Source organism: Eptatretus burgeri, chromosome 5, assembly GCF_056783735.1.
Source record: "Eptatretus burgeri isolate ZD-2024b chromosome 5, Ebu_testis_v1, whole genome shotgun sequence".
Taxonomy (NCBI): Eukaryota; Metazoa; Chordata; class Myxini; order Myxiniformes; family Myxinidae; genus Eptatretus; species Eptatretus burgeri.
Window position 1 is genome coordinate 114,853,979 of NC_140965.1, and position 16,306 is coordinate 114,870,284.

A 16,306-nucleotide genomic window follows, 5' to 3' on the forward strand; every position below is an offset into this window, starting at 1 on the left:
GATGCAACTCCTCCACTTTAACCCAACTTGATGTACCATTGATGCAACTCCTCCACTTTTACCCACCTTGATATACGATTGATACAACTCCTCCACTTTAACCCACCTTAATGTGCCATTGATGCAACTCCACTTTAACCCACATTGATGTGCCATTGATGCAACTCCTCTACTTTAACCCACCTTGATGTACCATTGATACAACTCCACTTTAACCCACATTGATGCAACTCCTCCACTTTAACCCACCTTAATGTACCATTGATGCAACTCCTCTACTTTAACCCACCTTGATGTACCATTGATGAAACTCCTCTACTTTAACCCACCTTGATGTACCATTGATGCAACTCCTCCACTTTAACCCACCTTGATGTACCATTGATGCAACTCCTCCACTTTAACCCACCTTGATGTACCATTGATGCAACTCCTCCACTTTAACCCACCTTGATGTACCATTGATGCAACTCCTCCACTTTAACCCACCTTGATGTACCATTGATGCAACTCCTCTACTTTAACCCACCTTGATGTACCATTGATGCAACTCCTCCACTTTTACCCACCTTCATGTACCATTGATGCAACTCCTTTACTTTTACCCACCTTCATGTACCATTGATGCAACTCCTTTACTTTAACCCAACTTGATGTACCATTGATGCAACTCCTCCACTTTTACCCACCTTGATATACGATTGATACAACTCCTCCACTTTAACCCACCTTAATGTACCATTGATGCAACTTCACTTTAATCCACATTGATGTGCCATTGATGCAACTCCTCTACTTTAACCCACCTTGATGTATCATTGATGCAACTCCACTTTAACCCACATTGATGCAACTCCACTTTAACCCACATTGATGCAACTCCTCCACTTTAACCCACCTTAATGTACCATTGATGCAACTTCACTTTAATCCACATTGATGTGCCATTGATGCAACTCCTCTACTTTAACCCACCTTGATGTATCATTGATGCAACTCCACTTTAACCCACATTGATGCAACTCCACTTTAACCCACATTGATACAACTCCTCCACTTTAACCCACCTTAATGTACCATTGATGCAACTTCACTTTAATCCACATTGATGTGCCATTGATGCAACTCCTCTACTTTAACCCACCTTGATGTATCATTGATGCAACTCCACTTTAACCCACATTGATGCAACTCCACTTTAACCCACATTGATGCAACTCCTCCACTTTAACCCAGCTTAATGTACCATTGATGCAATTCCTCTACTTTAACCCACCTTGATGTACCATTGATGAAACTCCTCCACTTTAACCCACCTTGATGTACCATTGATGCAACTCCTCCACTTTAACCCACCTTGATGTACCATTGATGCAACTCCTCCACTTTAACCCACCTTGATGTACCATTGATGCAACTCCTCTACTTTAACCCACCTTCATGTACCATTGATGCAACTCCTCCACTTTAACCCACATTGATGTGCCATTGATGCAACTCCTCCACTTTAACCCACCTTGATGTACCATTGATGCAACTCCTCCACTTTAACCCACCTTCATGTACCATTGATGCAACTCCTCCACTTTAACCCACCTTGATGTACCATTGATGCAACTCCTCTACTTTAACCCACCTTCATGTACCATTGATGCAACTCCTCCACTTTAACCCACCTTCATGTACCATTGATGCAACTCCTCTACTTTAACCCACCTTAATGTACCATTGATGCAACTCCACTTTAATCCACATTGATGTGCCATTGATGCAACTCCTCTACTTTAACCCACCTTGATGTATCATTGATGCAACTCCACTTTAACCCACATTGATGCAACTCCACTTTAACCCACATTGATGCAACTCCTCCACTTTAACCCACCTTAATGTACCATTGATGCAATTCCTCTACTTTAACCCACCTTGATGTACCATTGATGAAACTCCTCTACTTTAACCCACCTTGATGTACCATTGATGCAACTCCTCCACTTTAACCCACCTTGATCTACCATTGATGCAACTCCTCCACTTTAACCCACCTTGATGTACCATTGATGCAACTCCTCCACTTTAACCCAACTTGATGTACCATTGATGCAACTCCTCCACTTTAACCCACCTTGATGTACTATTGATGCAACTCCTCCACTTTAACCCACCTTGATGTACCATTGATGCAACTCCTCTACTTTAACCCACCTTGATGAACCATTGATGCAACTCCTCCACTTTAACCCACCTTGATGTACCATTGATGCAACTCCTCTACTTTAACCCACCTTCATGTACCATTGATGCAACTCCTCCACTTTAACCCACATTGATGTGCCATTGATGCAACTCCTCCACTTTAACCCACCTTGATGTACCATTGATGCAACTCCTCCACTTTAACCCACCTTGATGTACCATTGATGCAACTGCTCCACTTTAACCCACCTTGATGTACCATTGATGCAACTCCTTTACTTTAACCCACCTTCATGTACCATTGATGCAACTCCTCTACTTTAACCCACCTTGATGTACCATTGATGCAACTCCTCCACTTTAACTCACCTTGATGTACCATTGATGCAACTCCTCCACTTTAACCCACCTTGATGTACCATTGATGCAACTCCTCCACTTTAACCCACCTTGATGTACCATTGATGCAACTCCTCTACTTTAACCCACCTTGATGTACTATTGATGCAACTCCTCCACTTTAACCCACCTTGATGTACCATTGATGCAACTCCTCTACTTTAACCCACCTTGATGTACCATTGATGCAACTCCTTTACTTTAACCCACCTTGATGTACCATTGATGCAACTCCTCTACTTTAACCCACCTTCATTTACCATTGATGCAACTCCTCCACTTTAACCCACCTTCATGTACCATTGATGCAACTCCTCTACTTTAACCCACCTTGATGAACCATTGATGCAACTCCTCCACTTTAACCCACCTTGATGTACCATTGATGCAACTCCTTTACTTTAACCCACCTTGATGTACCATTGATGCAACTCCTCCACTTTAACCCACCTTGATGTACCATTGATGCAACTCCTTTACTTTAACCCACCTTCATGTACCATTGATGCAACTCCTTTACTTTAACCCACCTTCATGTACCATTGATGCAACTCCTTTACTTTAACCCACCTTCATGTACCATTGAGGCAACTCCTCTACTTTAACCCACCTTGATGTACCATTGATGCAACTCCTTTACTTTAACCCACCTTCATGTACCATTGATGCAACTCCTTCACTTTAACCCACCTTCATGTACCATTGATGCAACTCCTCTACTTTAACCCACCTTGATGAACCATTGATGCAACTCCTCCACTTTAACCCACCTTGATGTACCATTGATGCAACTCCTTTACTTTAACCCACCTTCATGTACCATTGATGCAACTCCTCCACTTTAACCCACCTTCATGTACCATTGATGCAACTCCTCCACTTTAACCCACATTGATGTGCCATTGATGCAACTCCTCCACTTTAACCCACCTTCATGTACCATTGATGCAACTCCTCTACTTTAACCCACCTTGATGAACCATTGATGCAACTCCTCCACTTTAACCCACCTTGATGTACCATTGATGCAACTCCTTTACTTTAACCCACCTTGATGTACCATTGATGCAACTCCTCTACTTTAACCCACCTTGATGCCACTTCAAAAATATTTTGTGCCTGAAATGCAGAATTCACAGTGGGAAAGATTATTCAGACTGGGAAACACAATTTTTTTTCCTTCCCAATTTAGATGCATCTGTACTCCCTTGGAATGACATTATACTGGGCTGCAGACTACCAAGTACCTGAAACACAGGTGAGCTTGCTTGTTACCCCGATGAAGAGGCAAACCCAGTTAGTTTGAAATTATTCGATGGTGATGTATTTGACGACGACCTGGATCATATTGTTCCATTCTGATGCCGAAGTAAGAATTTGTGTCATGTCCTCTTTTACAGCCCGTGCATCTGGGCACGCACCTTGGTCATGTTCTCCTGGCGATGTGTGAGGACATTCCTCAGCGTAGAGCTTCCTTGAGCACCGTCCTGAGTTCGTGCATCAAGCATGGCAAACCTGCAGGTGCAATACCCACAGGCATGCATGTTGGGAGGCTCGCTCGACTTGTGCTGGGAAGTTTCTACCAGGTATGTGTAGCATTACAATCACGAGACAACATAGTTAAAATAACGGCACATACCTTTTAATTATTACCTGCAGACGTATCACCAGAGCTCTCGGATCGAAAACGAATCACTTGCAAATAAAAAGAGTATGAATGTTTGTTTGTTTGTGATGTATAAAGCAACCGTTCCGGAGTAGTAACATCTAACTTGGTGGTGCAAATGTGATCAAATTAATGAATCGAGCACACCATGAATTTATCATCGCAAAATAAACTCTGATCAATGCTGAAGCCATTGATGCCAAATTCAATGAATTCCCCTTTTCCAAAAGCATTTAGCTGATTACTCGAGAGTTATATTGCTCCAAGATTATTACTTAACCGTCCCTGTGTTTGTTTGGACAATTGTCCCCATTCCCAGCCAAACCAAACATACCTATTGCAGCCACACGGAAGCCAAGAATCAACTGGAATGCTTTTCATTTTGTAAATGGCTTTAGAGTTGGCTGCCTGAATAGTCTGGTGGTTTGAGCACTTACTCCCCATACGGGAGGCATCGGTTTGAATCCCATGTTTTGTCAGTTTATTTACATTCATTTGGATGGATGAGGGGAGCGTTATTGCCTTTTCATCGGTAATGTTTTGTTGCCGATTTAAGCTTGTCCTGAGGACATGAGTTTAACCACAACTTGTGGACTAGTTTTGCGTGATGGCTGAACCACGTGAGACAGTGAATATCACTTAATTCCTAAAAGTTATTTGTGAACCATCTGGGTTATTGACAATTGGATAGAAACATACTACTGCTCCTGGAACAAGGTCAGTTTCTCAAAACTTGGAATCAAAATCTTTCACAAGCCTGGTGGTGGCTTTGCAGTGAGGGTGGCTGGCTCGGGATCTTCGGGTCCTGAGTTCAAGCCTCGATGGCCGCTGATTTAACACCAGGTGGGGTTGACTCAGCCTGTCATCCTTCTGGATGTCGGTGAAAATGAGGACCAGCGTGCTGGTGTGGTGGAACTACATCAGCGGCACACCTGCGCCCCAACAAAATGACAGCTACCTCGCAGTCAAGCTGCCATACTCAAGCAGAAGAAGAAGAAGAAGAACTTTCAAACTGCTGCCTTCAGCAGGATTTGAACCCACGACCTCCTGGAATTTCAGTCTGGTGTCCTTGATGTACCATAGTCTTCACAGAATGCCGATGCTATCAAAGCAGTTTCTTAGCAAGGATATGCTTGGTGGTTTGTCTTTGTCGTGCAGTTTGTTTATGCCAGGAGGTTTGTTTATACTGGGAGGGGGGGGGGGTTGTTACACCAATGGTGGGTGGGGTTTGTAAGCGGTGTGGTTTGTTTTTTGTTTTAAAAACACGTCTGTTGTAAGTACTAAAGTTTTTGATGGTTGTTTGTGATGCACCACTGCTCACTTTCCCCCTTCCCATTGGGAGAGTGGGTTTGGTGTCATAGAGGGTGAGTGTGCTTGTGGGTTTGGTGTCATAGAGGGTGAGTGTGCTTGTGGATTTGGTGATGGGGGTTGATGTTGTTTTTTTTGGTGGGGGAGGTGTTGGTGGGTGGTGGTGGAGGAGGGGGGGCGTGACTGAAGCGTGATGATTTCAAAGTAATTGCGGATGAAGTGATCACTGTATAGTCATTCTTGGTGACGAATTTCGATGTCAGTTCACACCTAGAATTGCTTCACCTGCTTTAACCCACAAGACATGATTTATTGTTTTTAAGTTTAATGTTTTTTTCCTTTGTAAGGGTGAATTGGCTTACTTTATCTGTTTGTCTTTGAGCAAGCCCACACAACAAACCGCTTACCTATTGCTGAAGAACAAGGTGAGTTCAACTCCCCAGCGAATATGGTTGAGTTCGGCAATAAATACACAATGCAGAAAGAAAGCAAGATGTTTGGAAAGTGGCTCACTCAACACGTGTCGCTCTCAAGGATTCTGCTTTATCAAGATGACTGCCAGGCTAATTAGAAAAATAGCACCGCAAAGCGGGCGTAACCCCTCAGCCCCTTGACGCAAACCAATTTCAAGATGGTGGCCATATTGAAAATCGCAGCATGCCCATTTTCGAAGGGAACCTTCCTCCACTCAACCCCAACACACCCAGCAAAAATGGATTTATTCGGACAAGGCGTTCTCCTCGAAATCGACGGAAACCAATTTCAAGATGGCTGCCATGGAGGCCACATTGAAAATCGCAGCGCGCCCATTTTGGAAAGGAACCTTCCTCTACTCAGCCCCAACACACACTACAAAAATGGATTTCATCGGACAAGGCGTTCTCCTCGAAATTGACGGAAACCAAAAGTTGACGGACGCCCGGACGGACAACGCCTGTGCCGACAATACCCCTTAGCCCAATTGGGTTGAGGGGTAAAAACCAAGTACCCATCGGAGGCTTCTCATTTGTAGCTCTCCTGGGACTTTAGCCCGGTGATCTTATGCATTCGAGCAGTGTCCATAGGTGAGTCAGTCAGTCAGTCAGTGAGTCTGTAAACACTTCAATCATTATCGGTTGAACCACACACACGATATTGATGAAACTTGGCCACAAGCTTTATATCTGATGCCGAACGAAGGGGTATTGACCGCTTCAAAATCTGCGCTCATAAAGGGGATCTACAGGGTGGGTTGACCTCCCAAAAATAGGTATTTGCTCTCTTCTCCAAAACTACATGGACGATTTTGATGAAACTTCACAACTTTCATCACTCATGATGTACGAAAGTTTTTTTTCACAGCATGAAATAATCAGGGTCTCGGGGGTTCTGTGCGGGGGGGGGGGGGTTCAGTGACTGTTGCTTCTGATCCAGGTGAGCTTCAGGACTCATGGTCCTATTTTTGTTGTATGTTTTGTACCCAGAGTTGTACTTGGTGTTATACATGTTGTGCAAAACGATAGCAGTCATTTGGCCTTCAACTTGAAAATGCGACTCAAGTTTCGGTGCAGTTTGACATCCATTACTTTTTTGTTTCCTCACCTTGTCAAGACTAATAAATATTTATAGTAATGCAAGCTTTTTTTGAGGTATCTCTTGTTTCTTGATTTTATTTTTCACTTTGCTTAGCGGGCTGCAAATTGTTTTACCACCAAAGGCAGAGATGAATGTATCAACGAGGAAGTGATTTGTTTGTTATGGCAAAACTACAGGGTGGCCATAAAGTCTGGAAACATAGATAATATTATATTATTCTGTTACAGTTTGAAGATGCCCTTGACAAAAGACAAACGTGTTGAGGTGATACTGCTTAGTGGACTTGAGGGCTGGTCATATTGACGGATAGCAGAGCACTTCAACACGTGTCATCCTCGAAGAGCTGCCATCTCCCAAAGCACAGTGGGGAAGTTGGTTCAAAAATTCAAGGACACAGTCAGTGTGTTGGACAAACTCCATTCTGGATGACTGTCCGTATCCAACCAGGTAAAGGAAACTGTCAGAGCAAAGGTAATAGCCAGCCCGAAGAAGTCAACTCGCCGGACATCCATGGAAATGGGGGTGCCTCGCAGTACCGGCATAAGATTCTTAAAAAGTATATTCACCTATGTTTCCAGACTTTATGGCCACCCTGTATAATAAATGATGTAGGCTGTGTGATACACATCCTTCATGACCAATGTGCCAACCATGAATGGATATGATCCATGATATCATTTGCAGCATGAGAATTCTGGACCTGGGATGTACGAAGTTCCACCAGAGAGACGAAGGCAGCAAATTAGGGAACGCTTGAGACGACACACACAGCCTGTGTTGGTTCTTGGCAGTGATGGTAAGTATGACTTCTGACCTTCATATTCAATTTAATTGCATATGGAGGATATAATGTTAGACCGAACAATTTGTTTATAGCAATTTGGGGCAAAGAGGAAGTACCTAAAGTGTTGAAGCAGGGGTTAATTGTCAAAATACCAAAGAAAGTAACCTGTCAGAATGTGGAGATTGGAAAGGAATTACTTTAACATCAGTTCCAAGTAAAGTATTTGGAAGAGTGCTGATAGACAGAATGAGAGATGAAGTTGACAAAAAGTTGAGGGATGAGCAAGCAGGTTTTAGAAGAGGCAGAAACACAGTTGAGCAATTCTTTATTGTGCGTAACATAATTTAGCAGGTAGCAGAGTGGCAGGAAGCTCTGTATGCATTGCTTTTGTGGACTTTGAAAAAGCCTTGGACTCCGTGCACCGAGAAAGCCTTTGGAAGATCATGGCTAATTATGGAATCCCGAGCAAAGTTATCAGAATGGTACAGATCTTACATGAGGATAGTGAATGTGCAGTGAATGCTAGAAGAAGGAGGGAGGAGAATGGTTTCGTCCAGCGTGCTTTCTGGTAAAAAACGGAAGTGAGCAAGGAGATGTAATGTCTGGTTTTATATCCTTGCTCGTCGTAAACTGGATAATGAGGAGCGAGTAGTCGACTGGTCTTGTTTTGACTTGTCGTCATGGATCGATGTCGGAAGCGTCCACTGAGTAGTAGTAGTAGTACTAGTAGTAGTAGTTGTCGTAGACTAGTAGTAGCACACGGGAGCTCATCATTAATTTTAAAAATAACAGCATGCTGTGCTGTTTTATAAACCAATTGATGAGAGAAGGAATTTAAAATGTATCGATTTACAGCCACTCGATAACGTCAAGCAAAGGCACGGCACCAATCTGGCACGGTGTGCACTTCACGTGTGCACAATGAACTATGATGTCATTATTTACCACTTTATAATCGGCAGCGGCATCGGTTTCGGCCAATTTTATTGTATATTTTTTCAGATTTTTTTTTTCTTTTTAAAATCGGTAATCGGTTACAGTCAAATTTTCTAATCGGCTCAGCACTAATATATGTGCATACAGCATCACATGACGTCCTGAATGAGCGACCTTTGTGACCGAGGCAAACGCGGCCTGTTCCAACATCCGTTGCGGTTCCATATGAAGTTCCGCACAGATAAAATACACCAACAGGAGAACCACAAAGGCTTGCACTTAAATATAATGTAGTTCTTTAAATTTAGAATTCAAGTGAGAAATTAGCGAAATTAAATTCCCACCGAGAGCACCCAAAATATCGGCCAAAGCCTTGGCAGCTCGGACCAACATGGTGGAGTTCGGAACACAAGGTTCGATTCAACGTTGGAATTAAAAATATATATATTATCGTAGGTACATATTAATACAGTATATTTATATAAATATTATATAACGAAAAGAGATCAACCAAAAAGGTGAAAAATCACGGCGTTCCCGCTGGTTAATTATTTTGGTTGTGTTCAATGAAGCTCTACTTTATACACATTCCTTAATCTTGTCTTCACTCAATATAACCATCCGAACAGGAGAAAAAAAAATCAAGTTTAATGCTTTGCTTAAATAAATACACATAGTTATAATAATGTCTAATTTGTTAAATTTTTCAGATTTCACTCCGGATTTCGACACTTATTTAGACGAGATCCAATTATCAAATCCGAAATAATGTTTCGATTATAGACTTTAATTTGTCCTTGAGAGTCGATCGTGTTTCCAAGATAAGTCATGCTTGAATTAGGCCGAATCAAAATACTGGCGAAGACCCTTGCGAGGAGAAGGGCTGACCAAGGATAAACCTTTCATGGAGGTAAGCTGTTAATTATCTTCAAAAGGGGTGTTTAACTTCACCGAAATACCCAGTTTTCGTTCCCTTAGTGTGCAGGCAAAGCTTTGGCCACTAAGTTTCATGGTTTTGGAGTTATGGAGTAGACGCACACACATGTACCGACTGACTGACACACACTCACATTTGTTATTATAGACGAGCAAATACAACCTGTCACTTCACTGATGAGAATATGAATCGGGGGAAAGGGAAAGAGGGTGGGCGAGAGGGAGGATGGAGGGGTGGGAGAGAGGGAGGAGGGGGTGAGCGATGGGTGAGCTTGGAGGGGGAGGGAGAGCGACACCTCACCAAGGCTCTATACCCTCTGGGAGGGGGAGTGGGGGTAACGATGATGGAGGAGAGAAGTGGAGAGAGGAAAAGGGTGTTCTGGAGTTGTGTTTGATAGTGGGACTTGAGGGGAAAAGTGGGGTGGTGGTCCTATCTGAGGTATTAGTACAGGATTGAACGAAATAGGGTACGGTAAAATAGCATGTTCAAACGGGTCTTATTAACCACTGCCCGGAGACGTCCTTTGGAGGTTTGGGGGGCGCTTTGGAAGGAGGGAAGCATGAAAGAAGGGAAGGAAAGGCGTTTTCTTTCAAGCGTCGAAAAACCTGTGCCAGTGTCCGTGCATTTATTTAATTTCCATAAATGCGATAAGCACGAGGATATCAACCTGAGCCAAATTTCAAAATTTAAACCAGTATTGCTCCTCACAGCAACACTGACTGATAAAAATATGTGTTCATTTGTCCAATTCACACATTCTTTGATACCCCTTCCTCTCATCGACCTCCGGAGAGTTGTACGGTGGTGGTGGTGGTTTGGGAGGAGGTTAGTGTGAGGAGAGCAGAAGGGAAGGCAGTGTGAAGAGAGGTGAAGGGAAGGTGACGTGAGGGGAAGTGAAGGTGATGTGAAGGAGGCATTAGGGGAGGAGAAGTGAAAGTGGTGTGAGGGTAGGGGAAGTGAAGGTGGTGTGAGGGGAGGATAAGTGAAGGAAGCATTTGGGGAGGAGAAGCGAAAGTGGCGTGAGGGGAGGGGAAGTGAAGGTGGCGTGAGGGGAGGGGAAGTGAAGGTGGCATGAGGGGAGGGGAAGTGAAGGTGGCGTGAGGAGAGGAGAAGTGAAGGTGGTGTGAGGGGAGGGGAAGTGAAGGTGGCATGAGGCGAGTGGAAGTGAAGGTGGCATGAGGGGAGGGGAAGTGAAGGTGGCGTGAGGAGAGGTGAAGTGAAGGAGGTGTGAGGGGAGGGGGAGTGAAGGTGGCAAGAGGCGAGGGGAAGTGAAGGTGGCATGAGGGGAGGGGAAGTGAAGGTGGCGTGAGGAGAGAGGAGAAGTGAAGGTGGTGTGAGGGGAGGGGAAGTGAAGGTTGCATGAGGCGAGTGGAAGTGAAGGTGGCATGAGGGGAGGGGAAGTGAAGGTGGCGTGAGTGGAGGGGAAGTGAAGGTGGCGTGAGGGGAGGGGAAGTGAAGGCGGCGTTAGGGGAGGAGAAGTGAAGGCGGCATTAGGGGAGGAGAAGTGAAGGTGGCGTGAGGGGAGTGGAAGTGAAGGTGGCGTGAGGGGAGGGGAAGTGAAGGTGGCGTGAGGGGAGGGGAAGTGAAGGTGGGGTGAGGGGAGGGGGAGTGAAGGTGGCGGGAGGAGAGGAGAAGTGAAGGGGGTGTGAGGGGAGGGGAAGTGAAGGTGGCATGAGGGGAGGGGAAGTGAAGGTGGCATGAGGGGAGGGGAAGTGAAGGTGGCGTGAGGAGAGGAGAAGTGAAGATGGTGTGAGGGGAGGGGAAGTGAAGGTGGCATGAGGTGAGTGGAAGTGAAGGTGGCATGAGGGGAGGGGAAGTGAAGGTGGCGTGAGGAGAGGAGAAGTGAAGGTGGTGTGAGGGGAGGGGAAGTGAAGATGGCATGAGGCGAGTGGAAGTGAAGGTGGCATGAGGGGAGGGAAGTGAAGGTGGCGTGAGTGGAGGGGAAGTGAAGGTGGCATGAGGGGAGGGGAAGTGAAGGCGGCGTTAGGGGAGGAGAAGTGAAGGCGGCATTAGGGGAGGAGAAATGAAGGTGGCGTGAGGGGAGTGGAAGTGAAGGTGGCGTGAGGGGAGGGGAAGTGAAGGTGGCGTGAGGCGAGTGGAAGTGAAGGTGGCATGAGAGGAGGGGAAGTGAAGGTGGCGTGAGGAGAGGAGAAGTGAAGGTGGTGTGAGGGGAGGGGAAGTGAAGGTGGTGTGAGGGGAGGGGAAGTGAAGGTGGTGTGAGGGGAGGAGAAGTGAAGGTGGTGTGAGGGGAGGAGAAGTGAAGGTGGTGTGAGGGGAGGGGAAGTGAAGGTGGCATGAGAGGAGGGGAAGTGAAGGTGGCATGAGGAGAGGAGAAGTGAAGGTGGCGTGAGGGGAGGGGAAGTGAAGGCGGCGGGAGGGGAAGTGAAGGCGGCGTGAGGGGAGTGGAGGGGAAGGCAGCGTTAGGGGAGGGGAAGTGAAGGCGGCGTTAGGGGAGGAGAAGTGAAGGTGGCATGAGGGGAGTAGAAGTGAAGGTGGCATGAGAGGAGGGGAAGTGAAGGTGGCGTGAGGAGAGAAGTGAAGGTGGCGTGAGGGGAGGGGAAGTGAAGGCCGCGTGAGGGGAGGGGAGGGGAGGGGAAGGCGGCGTTAGGGGAGGGGAAGTGAAGGCGGCGTGAGGGGAGGGGAAATGAAGATGGCATGGGGGTAGAGGAAGTGAAGGTAGTGTGAGGGGAGGAGATGTGAAGGTGGCATGAGGGGTGGGGAAGTGAAGGTAGCGTGAGGTAGGGGAAGTGAAGGTCGCGAGAGGGGAGGAGAAGTGAAGGCGGCATGAGGGGAGGGGAAGTGAAGGCGGTTTGAGGGGAGAAGTGAAGGTAGCGAGAGGGGAAAGGAAGTGAAGGCGGTATGATGGGTGGGGAAGGGGAAGGGAAGGCAGCATAATGGTAGGGGAAGGGAAGGCAGCGTCATGGTTGGCGAAGGGAATACAGTGTGATGGGTGGGGAACGGAGGGGAAGGCAGCATTTTGGAGCATTTCCGGATCGATAAAAGGTGCCGAAACAGCAGCATTTTCTTTTTTTTAACTGCCGAGCTCAAAATGAAACCAGGTGGGAGCATTTAAAATCCACCCTATAATCCACTTGGCAAAAGTCTGCCTGTATGCATGCCTGCTCGCACATGCAGAGACCTTTGCACCCCTCTGGTCGGCTCACTCCGAATCAGATTTGTATATGCTCCATTTTCGGGAGGCCATTTTAAATTCAAAACTCAACCTCTTTGTGCTTGTTGCAACTGCCAGCTATTAATATATTTATGTTTATATTTTATAGTGAAAGCAGATCGTACAAAAGGGTGAGAGAAACAAACCATGTATGTATTTGCCGAAAAATGAACCCATGTTGACTGTATCACCATAACTTGCAAAAGCAGCTTGTAGAGTGTGGCGATCCCACTGGTTAATTTTTTTTTTTCTTTGCACTTGATGAAGTTCCACTTTCTGCACATTATTTAATCGTTTGTTCACTCAATATAATCATCTGAACAGTATAAAAAGTGAAGTTTAATGCTTTGCTTAAATGTATACACTTATATGCTTAGTTATAATAATAGCTGTTTTCTTCAAATTTTCAGATTTCACTGCAGATTTCGACAGTTATTTAGTGCACGAGATCCAATCCTCAAATTCCAAATCGTATTTCGATTAAATACTTTAATTGCTCTGTGAGAGTAGATCATGTTTCCAAGGCAAGGCATATTTTGTAGGCCAAATCAAAATGGTGGCTAAGTCCCATGCGAGGTGAAACTGGGCTGACCATGAATTAGCCTTTCATGAACTTACCCAAACACCCAATTTTCATTCATGCACTCCCTTGGAGTTCCCTTAGTGTGCATGCAAAATTTTGGGTCACTAGATTTCATGGTTTTGGAGTTATGAAGGATGCACGCACACACACACACACACACACACACACACACACACACACACACACACACACACACACACACACACACACACACACACACACACACACACACACACACACACACACACACACACACACACACACACACACACACACACTCTGACATGTATTATTATTATTATTATTATTATTATTATTATTATTATTATTATTATTATTATCATAGATTGCAGCCATGTGGGGTCTTTTCAAAGAAGAGATGCAAATGTGGGTGAATATCCAGAATTTTCTGATTCGTTATTTTGATTGACCAGAAGTGACGCAAGTGCTCCTTTTTTCAAAGTCAATTTAAAATCAATTACACAGCCTGGAGTGGTTACAGTGTGTGGGACAAAGGACAAACGTGCATGCTCATGCTAACTCGTATATCTTCAAACGAGCCCATTAGAAATGATCTGTGAATGAAATGAAACATTGCCTTCACTATAATGTTATCTTCCTTATACATGTTTCTACATTGCTGTAATTTATTGTGGACTTTATAAAGATCCTGCCATGTTTTTTTTTTGTTTTTTTTTTTTTAATTATTTTTGTTAAAAAATGAACACCAGGTGGTAGGGGCCAGTACTGTATAACGGCAGTGAAGATGACTGTAGGTATAGTAAATTCCCAGTCCTCCATAATTAACAGCTCTCTCTTTTCCTGTGTGAAACCAGCAACGTTTAACCATTTGTTAATTTAAATGCAAATGTTTTTTTTGTTTTTCCTGCTGAACACATCCATCGTATGATTCAAAGGAAGAATCAGGATAGCAATAGAAGAAACAGCATTGAAGTACTGCGTTACTGTCCACGTACCATGTGGTATTCTGCTTGTTAGGGTTAAGGTAATGGTATGGAGACCTATTCAAGTTGACGTTAACACCATTCCAAAGTAACAAGGACAAACTCAGCACAAATACAGCACTATCCTCAAGGTTACCCGCTTTCATTCAGTAACCTTAATTACAATTCCAAAAGGCTGCGGTCAATAATAGTGAGATGCGATTAAAGTTTAGAAAGCCATTCAGAGAATCGTGATCAATGAGCAGGAAGTAAATGTGCTACGGAGTTCCACCATGGCTGTCCAACCATTCCCTTTCTCCATGAAGGTTTGATGTGCATTTCAATAAGAGTCTGTCTACATTTTTTTTTTTTTGCCATGTGAATAAATCTTTTTCATTTTATTGTCTTCAATTTTGTCCTTGTGTGTCCGTTGTTGTCGTGAGTTAGTCAAAGCACATAGTTAACTCCACCAATTCGAATGTACAATAAAGTAGCATAAGCTAATGGACACATATTTTAATTGTTGTAAACGATATTGTGGAAGTGATCGCACCAACGTTAATTTTATCATGGGTCTACTCAAAATTGTTGGTATTTGAATTGGTGAGGTCCAATAGGATGGTACAGAGGAAGCACACCTTTGAGATGTCTAGTCTGAGTTTGATCCCAGACCCGATTATACGCTGTCCAATTGGTGCTTTGCGGACAGGGCGTTGCATCACTAAGTGCACCGTCCCTTGGATGGACGTTAAGCCGGATGTCCTGTATTTCTTTTTATTATCCTGGTGGATGTCAAAGATTCCACATTGCCTTTGGTGAAAAATACCTGAGTTATAGCCAGAACTCTGAACAAATCAATTCCTGCCCGAAACCAGCTCCAATTGAATGAACATCAAGCCTGGCTAACTGGTTTGTGAAAAGACTTGTGCCAAAAAGTTACCGCACAGCTGACCCCACAAGAAAGTGGGATTAATTGAGCCACTAAAGAAGTAGTGGTGGTCATTATTTAAATTGATGAGCATGGTTGGCATGGAACTCGATTCACATGATTGAAATATGTTTTTCAGGTATTTCCAATTCAGGTATTTATGAAACCTTATTCAGGTACTTGAGCTATCAAGAGTCAACTGTATAAAGTAATTTTCATGCTTGTTAATTTTTGAGCTAAACTCCTGCAGTCTTTTTAATTCCTCAGGAAGGATACTAAATGCAAATCTCGTCAATTTGCATGAGTCTTAAAAATGTAAACAAAAATAAAGTCATTGAATGTTTATTTCATCACAACAGGTGAGAATTACGCCACCACATCGAGTCGAAGCAACAGCTTGAGCCTCTCTGCCAACGAGCTGGCTTTGATGGATGGTCTCCATTCTCGACGTCAAGTTTCAGAAACTCGTGATGATACCCCATGGATGCAAAGTACACATTTCCACACTGTGGCGTCGCACATCAAACACAGGAAAAGCTTCGATCAAGCATTGCCATCACGTGTCTCCTCACTAAGTTGCACGAGATCAACCGATCAACAAAGCCTTCCATCTACTGCACTTGTCAAGTTGTACAAGAGGATAGAGCAGCCTCAACAGACATCCCATGTGCTTCATACGTCTCTGGATGGCGACGGTGAGACTTCCGCATGTTGTGCGCACCATGTCAGCACGTTACTTTTTCAAGTCAACAACCCAAAAGATGTGAAATATTATTATTGCCTCAAATAGCATATTGTTATTTAAAAATGACCAATGAAGCCATTGTGAAAAAGTTTACTACTTTAACTGTTCGGCCTTTTTTTGTTTGTTTGTTTTT

The 16,306-nt window shown here is 44.3% G+C and overlaps 1 protein-coding gene across 5 annotated transcripts in view; it reads left to right on the forward strand.

Moving 5' to 3' along the window:
* The window catches only part of LOC147027209 (tyrosine-protein phosphatase non-receptor type 13-like), a 284,017-nt gene that overhangs the window by 66,755 nt on the left and 200,956 nt on the right, over positions 1 to 16,306 (forward strand). For all 5 annotated transcript variants that reach the window (XM_085883442.1, XM_085883444.1, XM_085883445.1 and 2 more), the window contains exons 4-7: positions 3,788 to 3,853; positions 3,996 to 4,181; positions 7,829 to 7,940; positions 15,788 to 16,123. In XM_085883442.1, the coding sequence (XP_085739568.1) occupies positions 3,788 to 3,853; positions 3,996 to 4,181; positions 7,829 to 7,940; positions 15,788 to 16,123 (700 nt within the window). The remainder of the gene's footprint in view (positions 1 to 3,787; positions 3,854 to 3,995; positions 4,182 to 7,828; positions 7,941 to 15,787; positions 16,124 to 16,306) is intronic.